At 42.8% G+C, this 15,904-nt stretch overlaps 1 protein-coding gene across 14 annotated transcripts in view; it reads left to right on the top strand.

Annotated features, from left to right (window-relative positions):
* kiaa1217 (KIAA1217 ortholog) overlaps nucleotides 1-15,904 on the top strand; it is a 122,521-nt gene that overhangs the window by 58,695 nt on the left and 47,922 nt on the right. For 12 of the 14 annotated variants that reach the window (XM_074621733.1, XM_074621728.1, XM_074621725.1 and 9 more), the window contains exon 2: nucleotides 12,980-13,266. In XM_074621733.1, the coding sequence (XP_074477834.1) occupies nucleotides 12,980-13,266 (287 nt within the window). Of the gene's footprint in view, nucleotides 1-11,392; nucleotides 11,507-12,979; nucleotides 13,267-15,010; nucleotides 15,214-15,904 lie in introns of those variants that run through there. The other 2 variants (XM_074621734.1, XM_074621736.1) reach the window with 2 other exon arrangements.

A 15,904-nucleotide genomic window follows, 5' to 3' on the forward strand; every position in this document is an offset into this window, starting at 1 on the left:
TCGGCTTGTCAATAGCGGGGTCTTGCAATATTGCTGTTATTGCGACAGCCCTAGCTCTTTATCCAGAGCAGTTATAACTAACTTAATGACGTAATGCCCACCTAAGTTTTCATGTCTTTAGTCACACCTGGTGGGAATAATACGGGCATGATCTCTGATCCATATTTTAATTACGGCTGCAGGACACAGACAGGATTAGGGAATGTAAATGCTCTCCTCCTGTCATGTCTCCTCGTCTTTTTAGGAGCCATTTAACAGCTCTTAATTGCTCTGGGCTTAACTGTAAATCTCTGTGCCCCTTTTATTTGAGCGCTAATAAACAGGTGGGAAGGGATTTTTATCTGGATGCAGCTGATGAGCTGAAAGGAAAAGGGCGTAATGAGAAGATGAAGATGGAGAGAGGAATGGGAAAGGAGAGAAAAGAGGAAGGAAGAAGGGATGCTACTTGAGTACCTCCCTGCATTACATCACTGAGATGCTTCAGCTCTGATGACATCGTCGGGCTGGGAGGGGAGGGGGCTGGCCCTGGGGATGATGTCATTAATAACCAATCACAGAACTCGGGGCCCGGTAGAGTCTGGCTATAGCTCCTGAGTCTGAAATAGCAGGATCTCTGAAAATGTATTTTCCCCTTCTCAAATCACGGAGACTTTGTGTCTTGTGTGCTTTGTCCTGAGGTTATTTTTAGACTCGTGTTTAAACAAATATATTTCCGACCTGTTCCTGCCTGTGCCACAGAGCAAAGGGTAAGCAGAGCTGGCTCTCCCAGAGAGGACAGAGCCATGTAAATACAGCCCTTAAGGGAATTAGCATTTGACTAACTTAATAGCACTTGAAGGAACTGCTTTGTGCCCTGTCCACATGAATAAACCAGTTTCTGCTTTACCGTGTTTGGTACGGACCAAGCAGTGCTACGCATCAATTTCAAGCGAGGGAGGTCATACCACTGGGACACTGGGCCTTTTTCATCACTTTGCAGAGCTAACTTATCAGTGCTCTGCATGCACACTGTTAAAATGTGCTTGTGACCTCAGTTCTAAGGAGATTTGGGCAGAATTTTCTGTGTAGCCCTTATTAGGAGAAAGCAGGTGACTATTGACTATTGCAGACATTAAACCTGTGACTTTTCATTTGGAAGCTTTGCTGCTTGGTGACTTTGTGGATAATTTCCATTAAGAAACGTGTAAAAACAACAAACATCCTGTCCATACCATTTTCTCATATTGCTTATTTACATCCAACAGACACAGAGCAACATTAGCGTTCATTTGAAGACATTACAATGCAAGTCCAATTTTCATTCTACTTTTAGCTCTGTTTTGGTCTCCACCAGTGGGCAACCTCCGGGTCTGAAAAGTGAAGCCAATGTGGAAGTGCCTTAAACTTGCATTCTTTCTAATAGCCAGCAGGGGGCGACTCCTCTGGTTGCAAAAAGAAGTCTGATTGTATAGAAGTCGATGAGAAAATGACCCCTAGTCGCTACCACAGCGTTCTCTGGTCTGGGAGTTGTCCGTGTTTTTGTCTTCGAACTTTAACCCTTTCACAGTGTGTTTTCAGTTCATGAAAGTTAATTGTAACATTTTGGTCATGTAAAAATATCGTATTGTACTTAGCTCCACCCTCTCGTATCACTTCTGGTGACTTCTTATATATAGCCTATAGTTTCCACCAATTCCTCATTAGCTGCTGAATGCTCCGTTATGTTCACCAAAGTCGCTAACTTTGTCTGGTGCTGGACAGTACAGATGCTGCATCTATAAACACATCTATTAAGTGACACTGACAAGAGTCCAAAACAGTAAAGTTGTGGGCCATAAAACCAAAACACTACGCTGAAAGACTGTAAAATAAGCCTTAGAACTGAGGGGAACTGTTGAGTCTGATGACAGTCCTCTGTGGGTCACTATGAGTGACCCCTTTCACATTGCATGTAGTCATTTGAGCCTTTGTTAATATAAAAACATGGAGTAGAGCAACTTTAAAGTTGTGACTTTAGATGTCTCTGTAATAAGGACTCCCAGTGCCCCACCTTGCCTGTTGCATCGCCTCTTAAAATTTTTATAGTCATAGCCGTTAAATTAGCCAGCTGTGCTGCTAGGAGGAGGAGGAGGAGGAAGAGCTGATTACAGTACAGAGGCCAATAACGCTAGGAGGCAATATGATGCCAGGTAACTTTTTCATGTACACAGAGTAAAATCAATCACTGGCACTGCTGTGCAGTTAGCACAGTGCCCACATACAGAAACTCCTCTGCCATCCATACTCCCTGTGACCTGATCCCTGCCTGGCGGTGCGTTATGGCCCCACTGTGGTAAAACTATTAAACTTTGCAGGCGCTCACTTTTTCTCCTCCTCTCCCATGGGAAAGCTGCAACATTTCCATTGCTGTGACCACACTACAATAAAGCCTGTGTTGTTTCCTTTCTCACTTTCCCTCAAGTTGATCACCTGCATTCTTAGAAATGTCCTCTGTGACCAAGGGAAGGTTACCTCCCGGTTATTCATTTGGCTGACTGACTGAGTAACACTTCAGACATTACTCCGTGACAGTAATAGTCTGATATTATGTAAAACTGTGGAAATGTCATGTAAACGCAACCGGTTGGAACCAGCCAAATTAAAAATCAGGAGGTAACCTTCCCTCCATCACATATATGCACACCATATTTTTGTGTGTTAAGTGACTATACAGACTTTTAAAGTTCTCATTTTTGCAGCTTTGAGGGGAAAGAATGCACTTAGCCTCCACCCGTCACAGTTTATGCATGCATTTTCTCCCTCCGTCTGAAAACGTCTGGCCACATTCACAAACCTTCCAGCCCCTTCTGCTCCACAGAGCCGTATAAGCTTGGATGCAGTCCACCCACTGACCCACACAGTCGCACACACACATCCACACCGCGGGACACACAGCCGCAGACACACGGACAGCACACAGCAGCAGGTTTCACAGATAAAGCCTGGGACAGAGGCGCTAGTGTTCCCAGGATTCTCTGAGTGGCTCCCCCTCAACAGGGCCTATTTCACATCCCTCCACCACCTGCATCACTTATCAGCTCCAGCAGCACTCACCTCTCCAAAGCAGGACCTTATGGAGCCACTCAGTATCATCAGCTCTCTCACACACACACACAGTTGCAGACACTTGGAGAACATAAGCGGAGTAGTTTTGAGATGTTTGAGCTGGTACATTTTGAAATAATACACCTTTTATCCTTAAGCCTAATGTCATACAGTGAATTTACAAATGCTGATTTGGTATTATTTGACTTATTAACACATTTCATTTTTATTGCATTCCTGAGCTATTAAGCTTTAAGTTTACGTTAGTTACGCTGTGCTTGCAGGGAAAGGAAGAGATACGCAGTGCAGGGGGGAAAGTGAGGAACACATGATTGACTGGCTGGTAAAGTCCAGGCCCTATAAGCTGCTTATCACTATGAAGAGAGTCAATTGCAGCGCAATCACTTTTTAATAAACTTGTGAGAGAGCAGACATATTGAAAGGCGTATTTAAATGGGAGCCATGTGCAGGCTGAACGCGTAGTTAACTCGCTGCAGCAAAAGGGGACGAAAGTTGCTTTAATTTGCTTTGGACTTTGCTGTTATATCTCTAGTGCGTCTGTCTTACTCCATCTCATTATCACCAGATAAGAAGAGCAGATGCTTCCCCCAGTATTTTAAGCCGCATCTTTAATTTACTGTACGCATATGTGCTTATGTGTGTGTGGTTTTTGTATTTATGTTGATATCACGAGTGCATTTCTGCTATGTGCACTTGCTTTGAATTTGTTGACAGAGAAAACTTCACCCAAAACAGATAAGAGATATCTTATCAACAAGCACACAGTTTGAGAGAGGCCTGAGGATTTGACTTTTTTTTGCACTTCATGCAGCTCCTGTTGCATTAAGGCAGCATTCTGCAGACTGATTGACAGTCTGTACTAAAAGTCTGTAGGCAGATCTGATTCTCCACCGTGACATTATCATCACATGGCCAGAGTTCAGCAGAGAGATGATGGCTCTCCATGTCAGGAGAAAACTAGCAACGTAGGATTTTGATGGAGTCCCATGCAGTCAGTCTGAACGCATAATAAAGAGGAAAAAAAGTGAGTTGCTAGTTTATTAGGTTCACCTAGCCATACTGTAGGTCTGCATACACACAACAGCCCTGCATGAAGGTTATAATGTTTTTGTTTTGAGGTGTTTATTCAACTTTATAGCCAAACTGGAGGCTGTGTTTTGTGGTGCGTGTTACTGAGTGGCAATTCTAATATCTAATTTTTTTATTTTAATATTTCCATCTAGGGCTGCAACTAATGATTATTGTCATTATTGATTAATCTGCCGGTTATTTTCTAGATTAATCAATTTATCGTTGAATGACGTTTATCTATAAAATGTCAGAAAATAGTGAAAAATGTCCAAATCCCAGTTCCTCAGAATCCAAGGTGATGTCTTTAAATGTCTTGTTTTATCCAAAACCCAAAGCTATTCAGGTTAATATGATATAAAAGAGAGAACAACAGGAAATCTCCATATCTGAGAGGCTGAAAACAGCATTTTCTGCCATTTTTGCATGAAAAATGACTTGAACGTCGATCGACTTATCGATTAGTTGCAGCTCTATTTCCATCCCTTTTACCACTGAGGTTAGAGTAAATGTAATATAACAACTGCCATGCCAGTCACTCACCATTTTGGTACTGAAACCTAGATATTAAATTGGCACTAGTATCAAAAATTCAAATGGTAGGCTGTTAAACAGATGAATGACTCACACCGGAGATTTGGTGTGATTAAATTAAATGCAATAAAATAGTTTCTAGCCCACAGTGCAGTCATATCTTTTATCCAGGGAGAGAGTTCAGGGCGGATCTCCTCAGGAGACTCTGGTCCTCTCTGGCTCCTGGGTGGATGTCCTCCTCCTCCCGGCTGCAGCTGTGCTCACCATCTCTCCATCCCTCCCTCCACCCCCCCCCCCTTAGGACGCCACCGGCCTCACTGTTGGCCCAGAGACGGTTGTCAAGGGAGACCTGCAGATATCCGAGCCGGTGGCTAGGTTGACTTACACCTACTCTGGCCACGAGTTAATGAAGTGTACACACTGCTGGGGTTTACTGGCAAACACATGTGCGTTTGTGTGCGCACACACATTCAGTAATTGCACACAGAGACACACTAACAAACACACGGGTTCATTAAGCAGCACTTAGTGTCTCAGTTAATAAACGACAGAGGAAATGTGCTAGAGCTTGTTTCCTTGTGCAAGATTGAGGAGGCACACTAACTATTTTCTCTTTCACACACTCACATAATTCCCCCCTCTGATCATTGCACATCATGCCCGGTGCATCTTCAACAGCACCCCCTGGTGTGCTGAAAACGCAGTGCATCTTAAAAGTAGCAACAACATGTTTAGTATAGAAACGGTTAGTTGATTCGGATTGATCCGGTGCTGATGTGTGTCAGAGAGGGGTAGCAGAGAGACAGGGCGTTTGTGCTGATGAGTGAAGCTCGCCAATAAACGAAGCTGTTTGTTTGAGTTGTCCTCTGGCTGTCTTTAGAGGGAAGTATCAGAACTAACAGACCTCATCTCCCCTCAGCTTGTTTGTTTTTTGTGCAACAGCAGGAGAAAGAAGAAGGAGGAGGTGGATGAGGGAGCAAAAACGATTGATTTGCAGACATGTGAATAGCGATCTCACCCAGGAGTTCCAAAGACTGAGTCAAACTTTATCGAAGTTGTCGTCCATTCAGTAGGATGTTAACTTTTCACTTGAGTTAAAGATCTACAAGTCTCACCCACTCAGGATAAGCACTTGGAGGTAAAGCAGCAGAAAAATCAATTCTCCATGCTTCATTGAGCCGAGCTACAGTAAAGAGCCTCACTCTGCGAGTCTCCTGTGTGATACATATGTATTTAACCTTTATTCTGCAATGTTAGGCTGCCTCTGTGGCTGTTTTGATATCACCCCACCACTGCTACTATTCCCAGCGCCAACACCCACACTCACACACACCAGACCACATGTCTGTAACTCATATCTTTTGGCCGACTGCCTGTCAGGTTGGCAGCTCCGTCTGTTTATAAGGCTTCACCAGAGCGGAAAGTCCGGACAGGCGTGTGTATCTGACTGCATACATTCTTACTATACGTACACACACATGTATCTTAATTGAAAGGTGCATCGCAATCAGTGTGTGTACCGCAGAACTGTGGGTGTCCACAAGTCTGAGCTGAGACAGATGTTGCGGTGGTCTAAGCTAAGAGGGTGGGGGACCGGCGTTCATTAACAGTAGCAAGGCAGCTGGGAGATGTCTCATTAAGTGGGAGATAGAGGAGGGGTGAAGAGAGACAGGAAGATAGTGAAGAAGAAGAAGAGATAGCAGAGGAAAATCCGGTCATGTGCCGAAGAGGAATCTGACATCTAGTGACGTTTTTTAAGCCACTAATGATATTTCATTTGTCAGCTTCTTATGTATAATTCATATGTGGTGCTTTATTGTATGGTATTTTATTCCTGGAGGAGTGGACAGTTGTGTGTTTTAATGGGGAGGACAGCCAGCGAGAGGACAGATGAGAAACAAATGGTATCTATGTTGACTGTGCTGTAGTTTACAGTATGACAACATGGCTAAGGGTGAATGCTCTCACATGCACATTGTGGAATTCACTCTTAGATCAACAGGTCACATAAACACACACAGAGAGGAGAAGGAGGTGGTTTAATCATGAGGAAAAATGATGAAGTGGGTATTTTTTTGTCAAGAAAAAGAATAGGAAGAGCAAGAATTTCTGAATTTTCTGAAAAACTGAACACCATATTGAACTCATTAAGGCCCGTTCTGTTGCTAATACAGCATAAAGAAGGAACGCTTGTTCTCCAGGAGTTGTGACATAGTGACCTGAAAGTCATATAATCAACCTCTCAAATCAAAACAAAGCAGCACTGATCCACGGCCGATTGGAGGGAAGGACTCGGGGGGTAAAGGTCGCCTTGTTCACAATGCTCTCTCTGATTGGTGGATTTAACATGTGGACAATTTTCTTTGGCAGCGAGCCTGAGGCGAAACTAGAAGTGAAATCCCTCCTATTTATGAAAGGTTTCTATTTCCCCTTTCTCTTTGTGAGGAATCACTTTCACACATGTCATGTTTTTCCCCATTGTGTGCAAAATTTGAAAAGTGTCGACATGCCTGAAAATTGTAGTTTTTATGACTTGAACATGCAAAGAGTGAAACATATACCCAGATCGGAAATCAGATGTTTCCTGCATGCAAGTGTTTGGTGTGAAAAATGTGGCCGGGCTGCATTGCGGGGGCCTTTTGGTGTCAGTTACCTGCATGGAAAGAGCTTATCTGTCAGATCAGCAATCAGTGACAGGTCGCTGTAGAAAATCAGCTTCTTTTTCTGTGAGCTTTAAGCGGGTCACCTCCACAGACTCTCACACATTAGCCGTCTCCTGTAGCCCGGCGGGGTCAGTGTGCGGCGCTGACTGTGGGCGGAAGAGAGTAACGTGATAAGTGAAGGGCATCAGGGAATCAGGTGGTCTCGGACTGACACAGGAAGGAGGACTGATGGGAAAACAAAGGTTCTTTGAAAATATGTCCACAGTTTTTTGTCAGTTTTACAAGCCATCGTTGTAATTTTGGCTCTTAAAATGTAACTTAAAGGTGCAGTGTGTAGGATTTGGCAGCATCTACAGCCATAGAAGCGACTCATAGAAGCTTAGCCTTGAAAAAAAGCAAACAAACTACATAGTCAGTGACTACGATTCTTTAAACTGAATTGAATGAAAAGATTCAAATCAGCAAAGTGATTTGTAATTTCCACCATTACAATCCATCCCATAGTTGTCAACACATCTCATTCAAAACCACAAATGTCAACCTCATGGTGGTGCTAAAGGAAAAGTCAGAGGATCACAAGAGTTTCTTTGTCTAGGAAACATTCATGTCAATCCAATAATTGTGAATATATTTCAGTCCGGACCAAAAGTGATGGACTGACCAACCGACCAGTAAATCTTGTAATGGGTCATTATTATTTCAGCTCACTGGCAGCGTCTTTTAAACAAGATTAAAAGTCTAAATAACTTGCTAAACTGGATATTATTGCAGCCTATTAGCAGCATAATTTATTCTAATCACATTTAAATAAGATCCTTTTCGTACACTAGGCTCAGTTCCACATGAACGGATCATCTGATATCCCGATAACTTCCACATAATAAAAAACACTGTCAGATACTCGGCAGTGGACCAGTGCTGTTATGTGTATCACTATTCATGGCTTCAGGGTATCGCTATGTGAGCCCTGCTTTTATTGCACACAACAGGGCTTTGTATCTAACTGCATAGTTATGGGACAGTAATAGTAGGGGAGAGAGTGGGAGTGTGCACAGGGATACATTCCTCCATAAATAAGTGACAAGCAGAAAGTAACTGCAAACAGCAGGAGGCCCCGCTCCTCATAAGATCTGGCCAAGTGTTTCATGTTGTCTTTCAACTGAGGGGACCATCATTTACTCAACACTGGCAGCTGTGAAAGAGAGAGTGGCATGCTTTAAGCTATTGGAGCGAGACACAATTCACTTGCATATCCCTTGTGACACCCTGCGAGAAGGAGGTCATTTTTGGGGCCTGGAATGCTGACAGTAAAAGTGCAGGTTGTTAAGACCACAGGGTGTGATTGTTGGTTTGGAGGAGCGGCTTTAATTACGACTTAGGGTTGACGAAGGCTGACCGGTTGGTTGGTTGCGATGATGTATGTGTCATTGTCAGGACAGAAGGATGTTGACACAGAACTTGAAGATGAAAACAAAAGAGTTTCAGTGGTATTTCTTTTGAAGTCGTTGAAATTTCACACCATATTTGACGCTCTATGAGTCGACTTTGGTTATGTATTGTAATATATTTAAAAAACCCTGACGGCATATGAAATGTTATGTTCGCCAATGCTGAAACAATATAAAATATTTAAGGTTAGTTGTAAGTTTGCCAAATGACGGGGCATAAAAATTCAACAGTAAAACATTGTTATTGGTTGCTTTGGGCTCATTTTGTTATTCAGTCAATACATAATATAAGCCTTTCAAAGCACTCTCAATGAGTTTTATAGTAATGATTCTGCTAAAGTTGTAGGCTTTTGTTTCTGGACTTTTGCTGCTTTCAGCAATTATACAGAGAGAAATCTATCAGCAAAGCATGCAATACCATTTTTTTTTTCTATGTTATAGCTGCTGCTCTCACCATCTGCTCATGAACGCAACATGTTCCAGCCTGTTCTCTGGGGGTTGTTGCATAGGAAACATAGGAAACCACTAATTTATGCAGACAGGTGCCTTGAGGTAAAGTTTGTGCAACAAAAAAAAAAGGAAATCACAACATTTCCTCACAAAACAACTCTTGGAATTGAATGAACATTACAGATAACAGCGTAAAGAGTGTTTGCATAGCGTGAAGCTAACTCAGTTCCACAGTATAATGACAGGGCCTGTGTATTGGCAAGAATCTGGCGTTAAGATCATGATACAGGGGGAACGATGAATGAATATATTGTGATACTGTAAGCAAGGCGATATTGCGATTTTTTAAAATCTAATTATAGGAAAGCTGTCATAGTATAAAGAACACCATATGCATAAAATCTGAGTAAAAAAAAGATTACTTTTTCATGCAATCAGAACAGTGGGATCTGCATTTGCATTTATCACAGTCCTTGTAACATCCAACATCATAGCACTACGGCATAATAGATACTGAGGAGTGCTGCACTGGGGCAGGCAATTTGGTGTTGGAAATGTTGTAAAAGAAACAGGTGGTCTTCAAGGATGGGGCAAGTAGTCAAATAACTATAAAAAACAGTGACTGTCCAGCTTACTTTGAAAGGAAATCCTTGGTATAGGATGTCAGTCTGGAAAACATCCGAGGCACTCTGAGTGTGAATTAAAAATCCTTTATTAAGACATAGTTAACACCCACCTACACACCTTGTTGAAGACTTGTTGAGTTGAAACGCATTGGTGGGTGTTATTCATGTCTTAATAAAGGACTTTTAATTCACACTCAGAGTGCCTCGGATGTTTTTCAGACTGCCATCCTATAATAAGGACTTCCTTTCAAAGTAAGCTGGACAGGCACTGCTTTTTATTGTTATCACGGCACTACTTTTTGATAGATTACAACACTGCTATCTTGCGGTCGGTGGTTTAAACACAACACAGAATGAGCCACTGCCTGCCATATATCTATCTATATCTATATATAACTATTCATTAAAAATCGATACACTATCACAAAACATAATATCGCGATTCTCAGTGTATCAATATTTTCTTACACCCCTAATAATGACATGATCCCTACTGGCCGACTAACTGTGAGCATGTGAGGGGTTGAAAGCAGACAGGAAGTGGGCAGACTTGTCTCCATATGTTAGACATCATCCGTCAGCTGCTTGCATTGTGTTTGTTCATGCGCTCACCCCACCACTTTCAATTACATGGCCCACAAACTAGGCCATTGATCCCCTCACGTTTTCCTGTTTAAGGTATGCCAATTTGCACTTTCTTCTTGCACATTTAGATCAGGTCAGCAGCTGCGAAGAAATGATCTCATGCAGACTAGTCGCAGAAATCCAAACCCCCTCCATCGCCTGTCCTCTTTTACATAAACACACATATACCGACTACAGATGTGTGCGCGCTGACATGTTTGCACAATAATTTGCTTACTGTCGTGTTAGGCAAACAGGACAGTGTTGCTTTTAATAAACCCTCCAGAGTAGGAAACAAACAAAGACTGGTGGTGTCTCCTGTGAGGGTTCCTAATTGGAAACATCGCTGCCTGTGCAGGACGGACGCTTGTCTTATTAGTCTGTCGTGTTGATCAGATAACTCCATCACATATTAGCAGAGCGGAGCAGTTTGGATGTGGCTCAGAAGTAGGTTACGACACATTTGGATGCATGCTAGTGTCTGGTGGGCCCCTCTGCTGGGATAGAGAGTTAAACAAGAGGCAGCTTGCAGACAGAGTCCTGATAAAGAACAGACTGTGTGTATATATATATGTGTGTGTGAGATAGTTTGATTGACACCTGCTAGTCTCAGGGTCCAGTTTTAAGACGAGAGAATGTGTTTCTTATCAGTATCTTCTCCTGCAGTACTCTATATACTTCTCCGACACATTTACATTCAGTGTATGACCACTCCATGGTAGCTGAAGAGCTTTTAGCCCGAGGGCGAGGGGGCTAGTCGCTCTGGGTCCTGGAATGCAGTTGACTTTCTAAATCCCCTACCAGTCTATCCTGGGGCTGCGGGGCAGGGCCTATCTCAAGCCCCCTTTTCCACGTGAGCCACGTCTGGAATCTCTAAGCAAGCAGTTCGCTGATTCTCCTCAGCTCTCCTCAGTCTTTTCACCGTCACTGTGTGTAGTTTAGTGTTGATCCCAAAGTGCAATGGAGGAGGAAACAGCAGATGAAGACAAAGATTGTTCACTTGGGGAAGGTAATGAGCTTTCTGACACGCCACCCGCAAATTAATTTGGATGCTTTTTGGAGGTTTGAGTCTATTCTGTCTGCTGAGTGTAATTTGGTTAGCAGTGGGGGAACTGTGTTTGGGAGTTAAAAATAGGATTGGAAGTACATGAGACTACTGCGGCTCTGAACTTAAGCAGGGTGGGGGTTTGGGCTGATGGTGCTGGTGACGGAGCTGGATCGTGACGCACCACCCCTTTGAGTATTTCTCAAAAATCAGGCCTGCTTATTTGTGTTTTCTGCAAGTGAAAACTGTAGATTGAAAGACAGAAGTGGAAGTACATATAATGGCACGGGAAATAGACGTTGAATCATTGCAGCTACTAAGCGTGTGTTTTGCACTAGTTAAGTGCATGAAGCTGCCTTCGTCTCAGTCCCAACCTGTCTTTGAGAAGCAAACAAGAAATTCCTTTTTCATCCATGGCTCACAGCCTGCTTTCAAGCTTTCAAAGAAGAAAAGAAATACCATATTAAACCACCCACAAAATAGTGGCAAATCACTTGAAATATCCATCTTCAGCTGTTGAGGAGCTGAACTCAGTAAGAGGTCCTTTATTTTTTTGCCATTACCCCTCTGAAATTTGAAACATTATAGTTCTATCAGCCTCTCTAGAAAACAACACAGCAGATTTCTCCTCCTTTGCTGCTTTTTCTTCTCTTGCAGCATCTCACAGGATAGCTCTCAGATTGATGGATTATTTCTGTTTTCCCCAGGCACTGATTGATTTAAGATGAGATAACAGAGTGCAGAGATGTTAATGTGCCTAAGGAGGTTGTATTTCTATGTTCTATAAAGTATTTTCCTATGTGACAGAAGGGGAAAACTTGCCAATTGCAGTATAAGTATGACTCAGGCCTTCTGATAAAGTTACATTTCCTTATAATATTTTTGAATTTAGATATCATCCTTCATTTAAACTTATTGCATCTAGCAGTTTCTGCTCAATCTCAACATTTTGCAAGGCTCTGGACGTATAGACAGATGCTCTGGATATTGTTTCCGAGTTTCTCCATTTGTGCGTCCGTACATCTTTGGCTTATTTTTTATTAAGGAAAGATGCCTGAGCAGATGTTTCAATTCACTGTTTTCATCACCAATATTCTGTCTGTCACATAAAATCGTGGATTTATTGCTGAAATGTAAAACAGCATGAATATATAATGAACTGGGCCGTCAGACATTTCAACGTTGCTTCTGGGGAGAATATTAACAGCCTTTTGCTTGTGCAGTTTTCTTTTTTCTTCACTTTCTCATATGGAGTGTGTTATAGTAAATTATTTCCATTTTGACAAAGCTTTAGGTGTCACATGGTTGAATTTGTCCTCTTCGTGACCTATGGAATAATAACATACACGCACGCACTCGCAGTTGATGTCAAAACATCAGCACATGTGTTCTGACCTTTTGTCCCCTCTGTCCCCTCTGTCCCCTCTGTCCCCTCAGAACAAACCAAAAGCAACCTGAAGGTGACCTCCCCAGAGGACGCCCAGCACGTAAGCCGCAGACAGGCCTCCCCAAATGGGACGGCCCCTTCGAGAGGGGACGCCAAAGGCAGCCGCACGGTTCCTCGGAGACACACGTTAGGGGGAGCCCGTGGCTCTCGAGAGATCCTAGCTATGCAGCCGCCAGACATGGACAAGAAGAGGGAGGCCTTCCTGGAGCATCTGAAGCAGAAATACCCCCATCATGCCTCAGCGATCATGGGCCACCAGGAAAGGCTGCGAGAACAGGTCAGTGGGTTTGAAAGAGGCCCGGGAGTGCAATGTTGCTGTTTGTCTTGGCTCACGTTGTAAGGATGATATGAATTATAAATCTGTTTTCTTGTTTATTTCACTTAAAGGACCAGTGTGTAACATTTCGGGGGATCTATCGGCAGAAATGGAATATAATATTAATACGTTTTCTTTAGTGTATAATCACCTGAAAATAAGAAACGGTACCTACGTTGTTTTCGTTCACCTTAGAATGAGCCATTTATCTAGAGAGGGCCATTCGCATTTTCACGTCAGTCACTGTAGTTCTCCTACACGCTTGGCACACGGGAGAAGTTTCAGTTGGTTGCAATCTGCAGCCTCACGACTACGTGCCGCCAAATCCTACATACTGCACCTTTAAGAGATGACAGGAAATTAATTTTAAAGCTGAACTAATCATTATATCAAAAATGAATCAAATGGTGAAGTGTAATATGAAAGGTGTCGCTCATGTTGTTGAATCCAAAGAGAATAACCTAACTATACCCCTAAGCAATAAGGAGTGTTTCAGCATTTAGCATTGTTTTCATTCGGTTGCAGCCCAGCGCAGTTGTTGAACAAAGTTAGCAGCTAGCTGGTGAACAGAACTTTTTTGCGGAGAGTTAGATGAGTAGATCAATAGGCTATTACTCGTGGAGTGTGGTATCAATCTTCTCGTCCTGCTCTCAGCATTTCCCATTTCCCAAAATGTTGAACTTATTCTTTAACATGTCAACGAAGATAAAAGAGGGATGATTACGATATAAATAATGCCGTATATGTACTGACAGAATCACATGTGAGTGCTCTTGTCCTCTCTGATATGGTCACATTGCAGATATTGTTATTTTCCCCTGCAGACTGAGGCGACAGTGCAACTGCAAAACTATTTCCACCTCTCTCTTTTTTGCCGCAGGTTGAATGTGAAGTCTCTCCCATAAATCTGTCACGTCTTCCCTCCCACAGCTGCTGTGAAGCAGTAATGTGGTGTTTCTGTGAAGAAGAAGTAGAAAACATGTGAACAGTTTTGAATTGTCCATACACTCTAAAAGCCTGTTTTGATCACTATAATTGGAGACTGCTTTGTGTACTCTACTCTACAGTATGGTGCATAAAGTATACATGCCTCAGGGTTGTTTTGAAAGTCTTCTTGTGAGTTTTGAAGTCAAGTAATGGGGGAAGGGGACACAGTGGGAGTCACGACGAGGACGTTTTGGCTCACCTGGTCATTGTCTGTGTGTTTGCTCTGGGTCAGAGGAGACAAAAGGGAGGGGCGAGCTGGCTTTTGTAGCCAAAACAATTGAGGTAATGGTGAGACTGGCACCGAGCCACAGGGGAGCTCCAGGCAGCGGTACGAGGCATTGCGCAAGAGGGATTTTGTGTGCTGTTTTCAGACCAGCCCACGCAGCCGGCAACACATGCAAAGTGAACCCTTTTCATGAGGTGCCGATCGTGACCTCTGTGGATTTGCATAGGTAATATCAGTCAGCAGGGGATGCTGTGTTATGTTGCTCCAAAACTCAACTTGTGTGTGTCCATCAAGTCATCAACAGATTATCTATCTAAAGATATAAATCTGTGTGCATGTAATGTTGTTATCGAGCGTGCACACAGACAGCAGGGAAATGGAGGTTTTGTTATGTGATTGAGGTAGTCAGACAGGTAAGTTCAGATCGGACTGGGGTGGAGTCAGAGTTGCCATAGTGACTCGTGATGTCACTGCTGGAGAGGCTCAGTTTACTTGTAGGTGCCTGCTGGAGAGAGCAGGCTGGAGCTGGAGCTGTGTGTGTGTGAGAGAGAGAGAGAGAGCAGGATCGCTGCTCTGCAGAACAGGCGATGGATGTGAAGACTGTCTGGAGGAGGAATAGAAATAAAGTTTGCATGCAGACGGAATAAACTTGTCACATCGACGCCTTCGAGCAGACAGAGAAGCCTGCATTAAAGGTAGGATACTATCTGAAAAATGCTCTTTTACGCAGACATTCAAAGCAGCGTTGCAGACATTCAAAGCAGCATTGCGTGCCATAATGCGTACTACTACACTAATGCATGGATTATAAGCAAAGTGTAGAGTTCACACCAGCAGGGCTGTGTGTCAGTCAGGTGTTGCAAAAACTTCCCAAGAGGCGAAATGCAAAATGTAAATTTGCGCACGACTTTTATCAGGAAAGAAAAGTCTTTGAGCGCAACTTTTTCTTTCACCGATGTTTAGTTAGTTTACATGGACGCCGTGAGGTTGTCAGCAGTAAATCAGCCATAAAGGTTCAATCTCCTACAATACCTGCATCATAATGCATGAACGAGGTGCGCAATTACGCAGCCATATATGCAAATGATCTATTGTGTGAACGGAAGTTATAACGTGTAACAACGTGCCATTTCTTGCAATATGTTGATAGTGATGGTTCTGATTGTTTATGGAGACAGTAAAACTGGTTATTGCTTAATGCTACTGCACGTTTTTGCAATGGCGTCATGTTAGAATTAAGGGTTCTTTTTACCAAAGTCTGAGATTTTGTGAGTAATTTTATTTAAATGTGTATTAGTGTCAATTACAGCTGCATTAATCGATAAGTTGATACTAATTTGTACTATTTTGATAATCGATAATTTGTTAAGAAACAAAAGTCAAGAT

This window comes from Sebastes fasciatus, chromosome 21 (assembly GCF_043250625.1).
Source record: "Sebastes fasciatus isolate fSebFas1 chromosome 21, fSebFas1.pri, whole genome shotgun sequence".
NCBI classification, from domain to species: Eukaryota; Metazoa; Chordata; class Actinopteri; order Perciformes; family Sebastidae; genus Sebastes; species Sebastes fasciatus.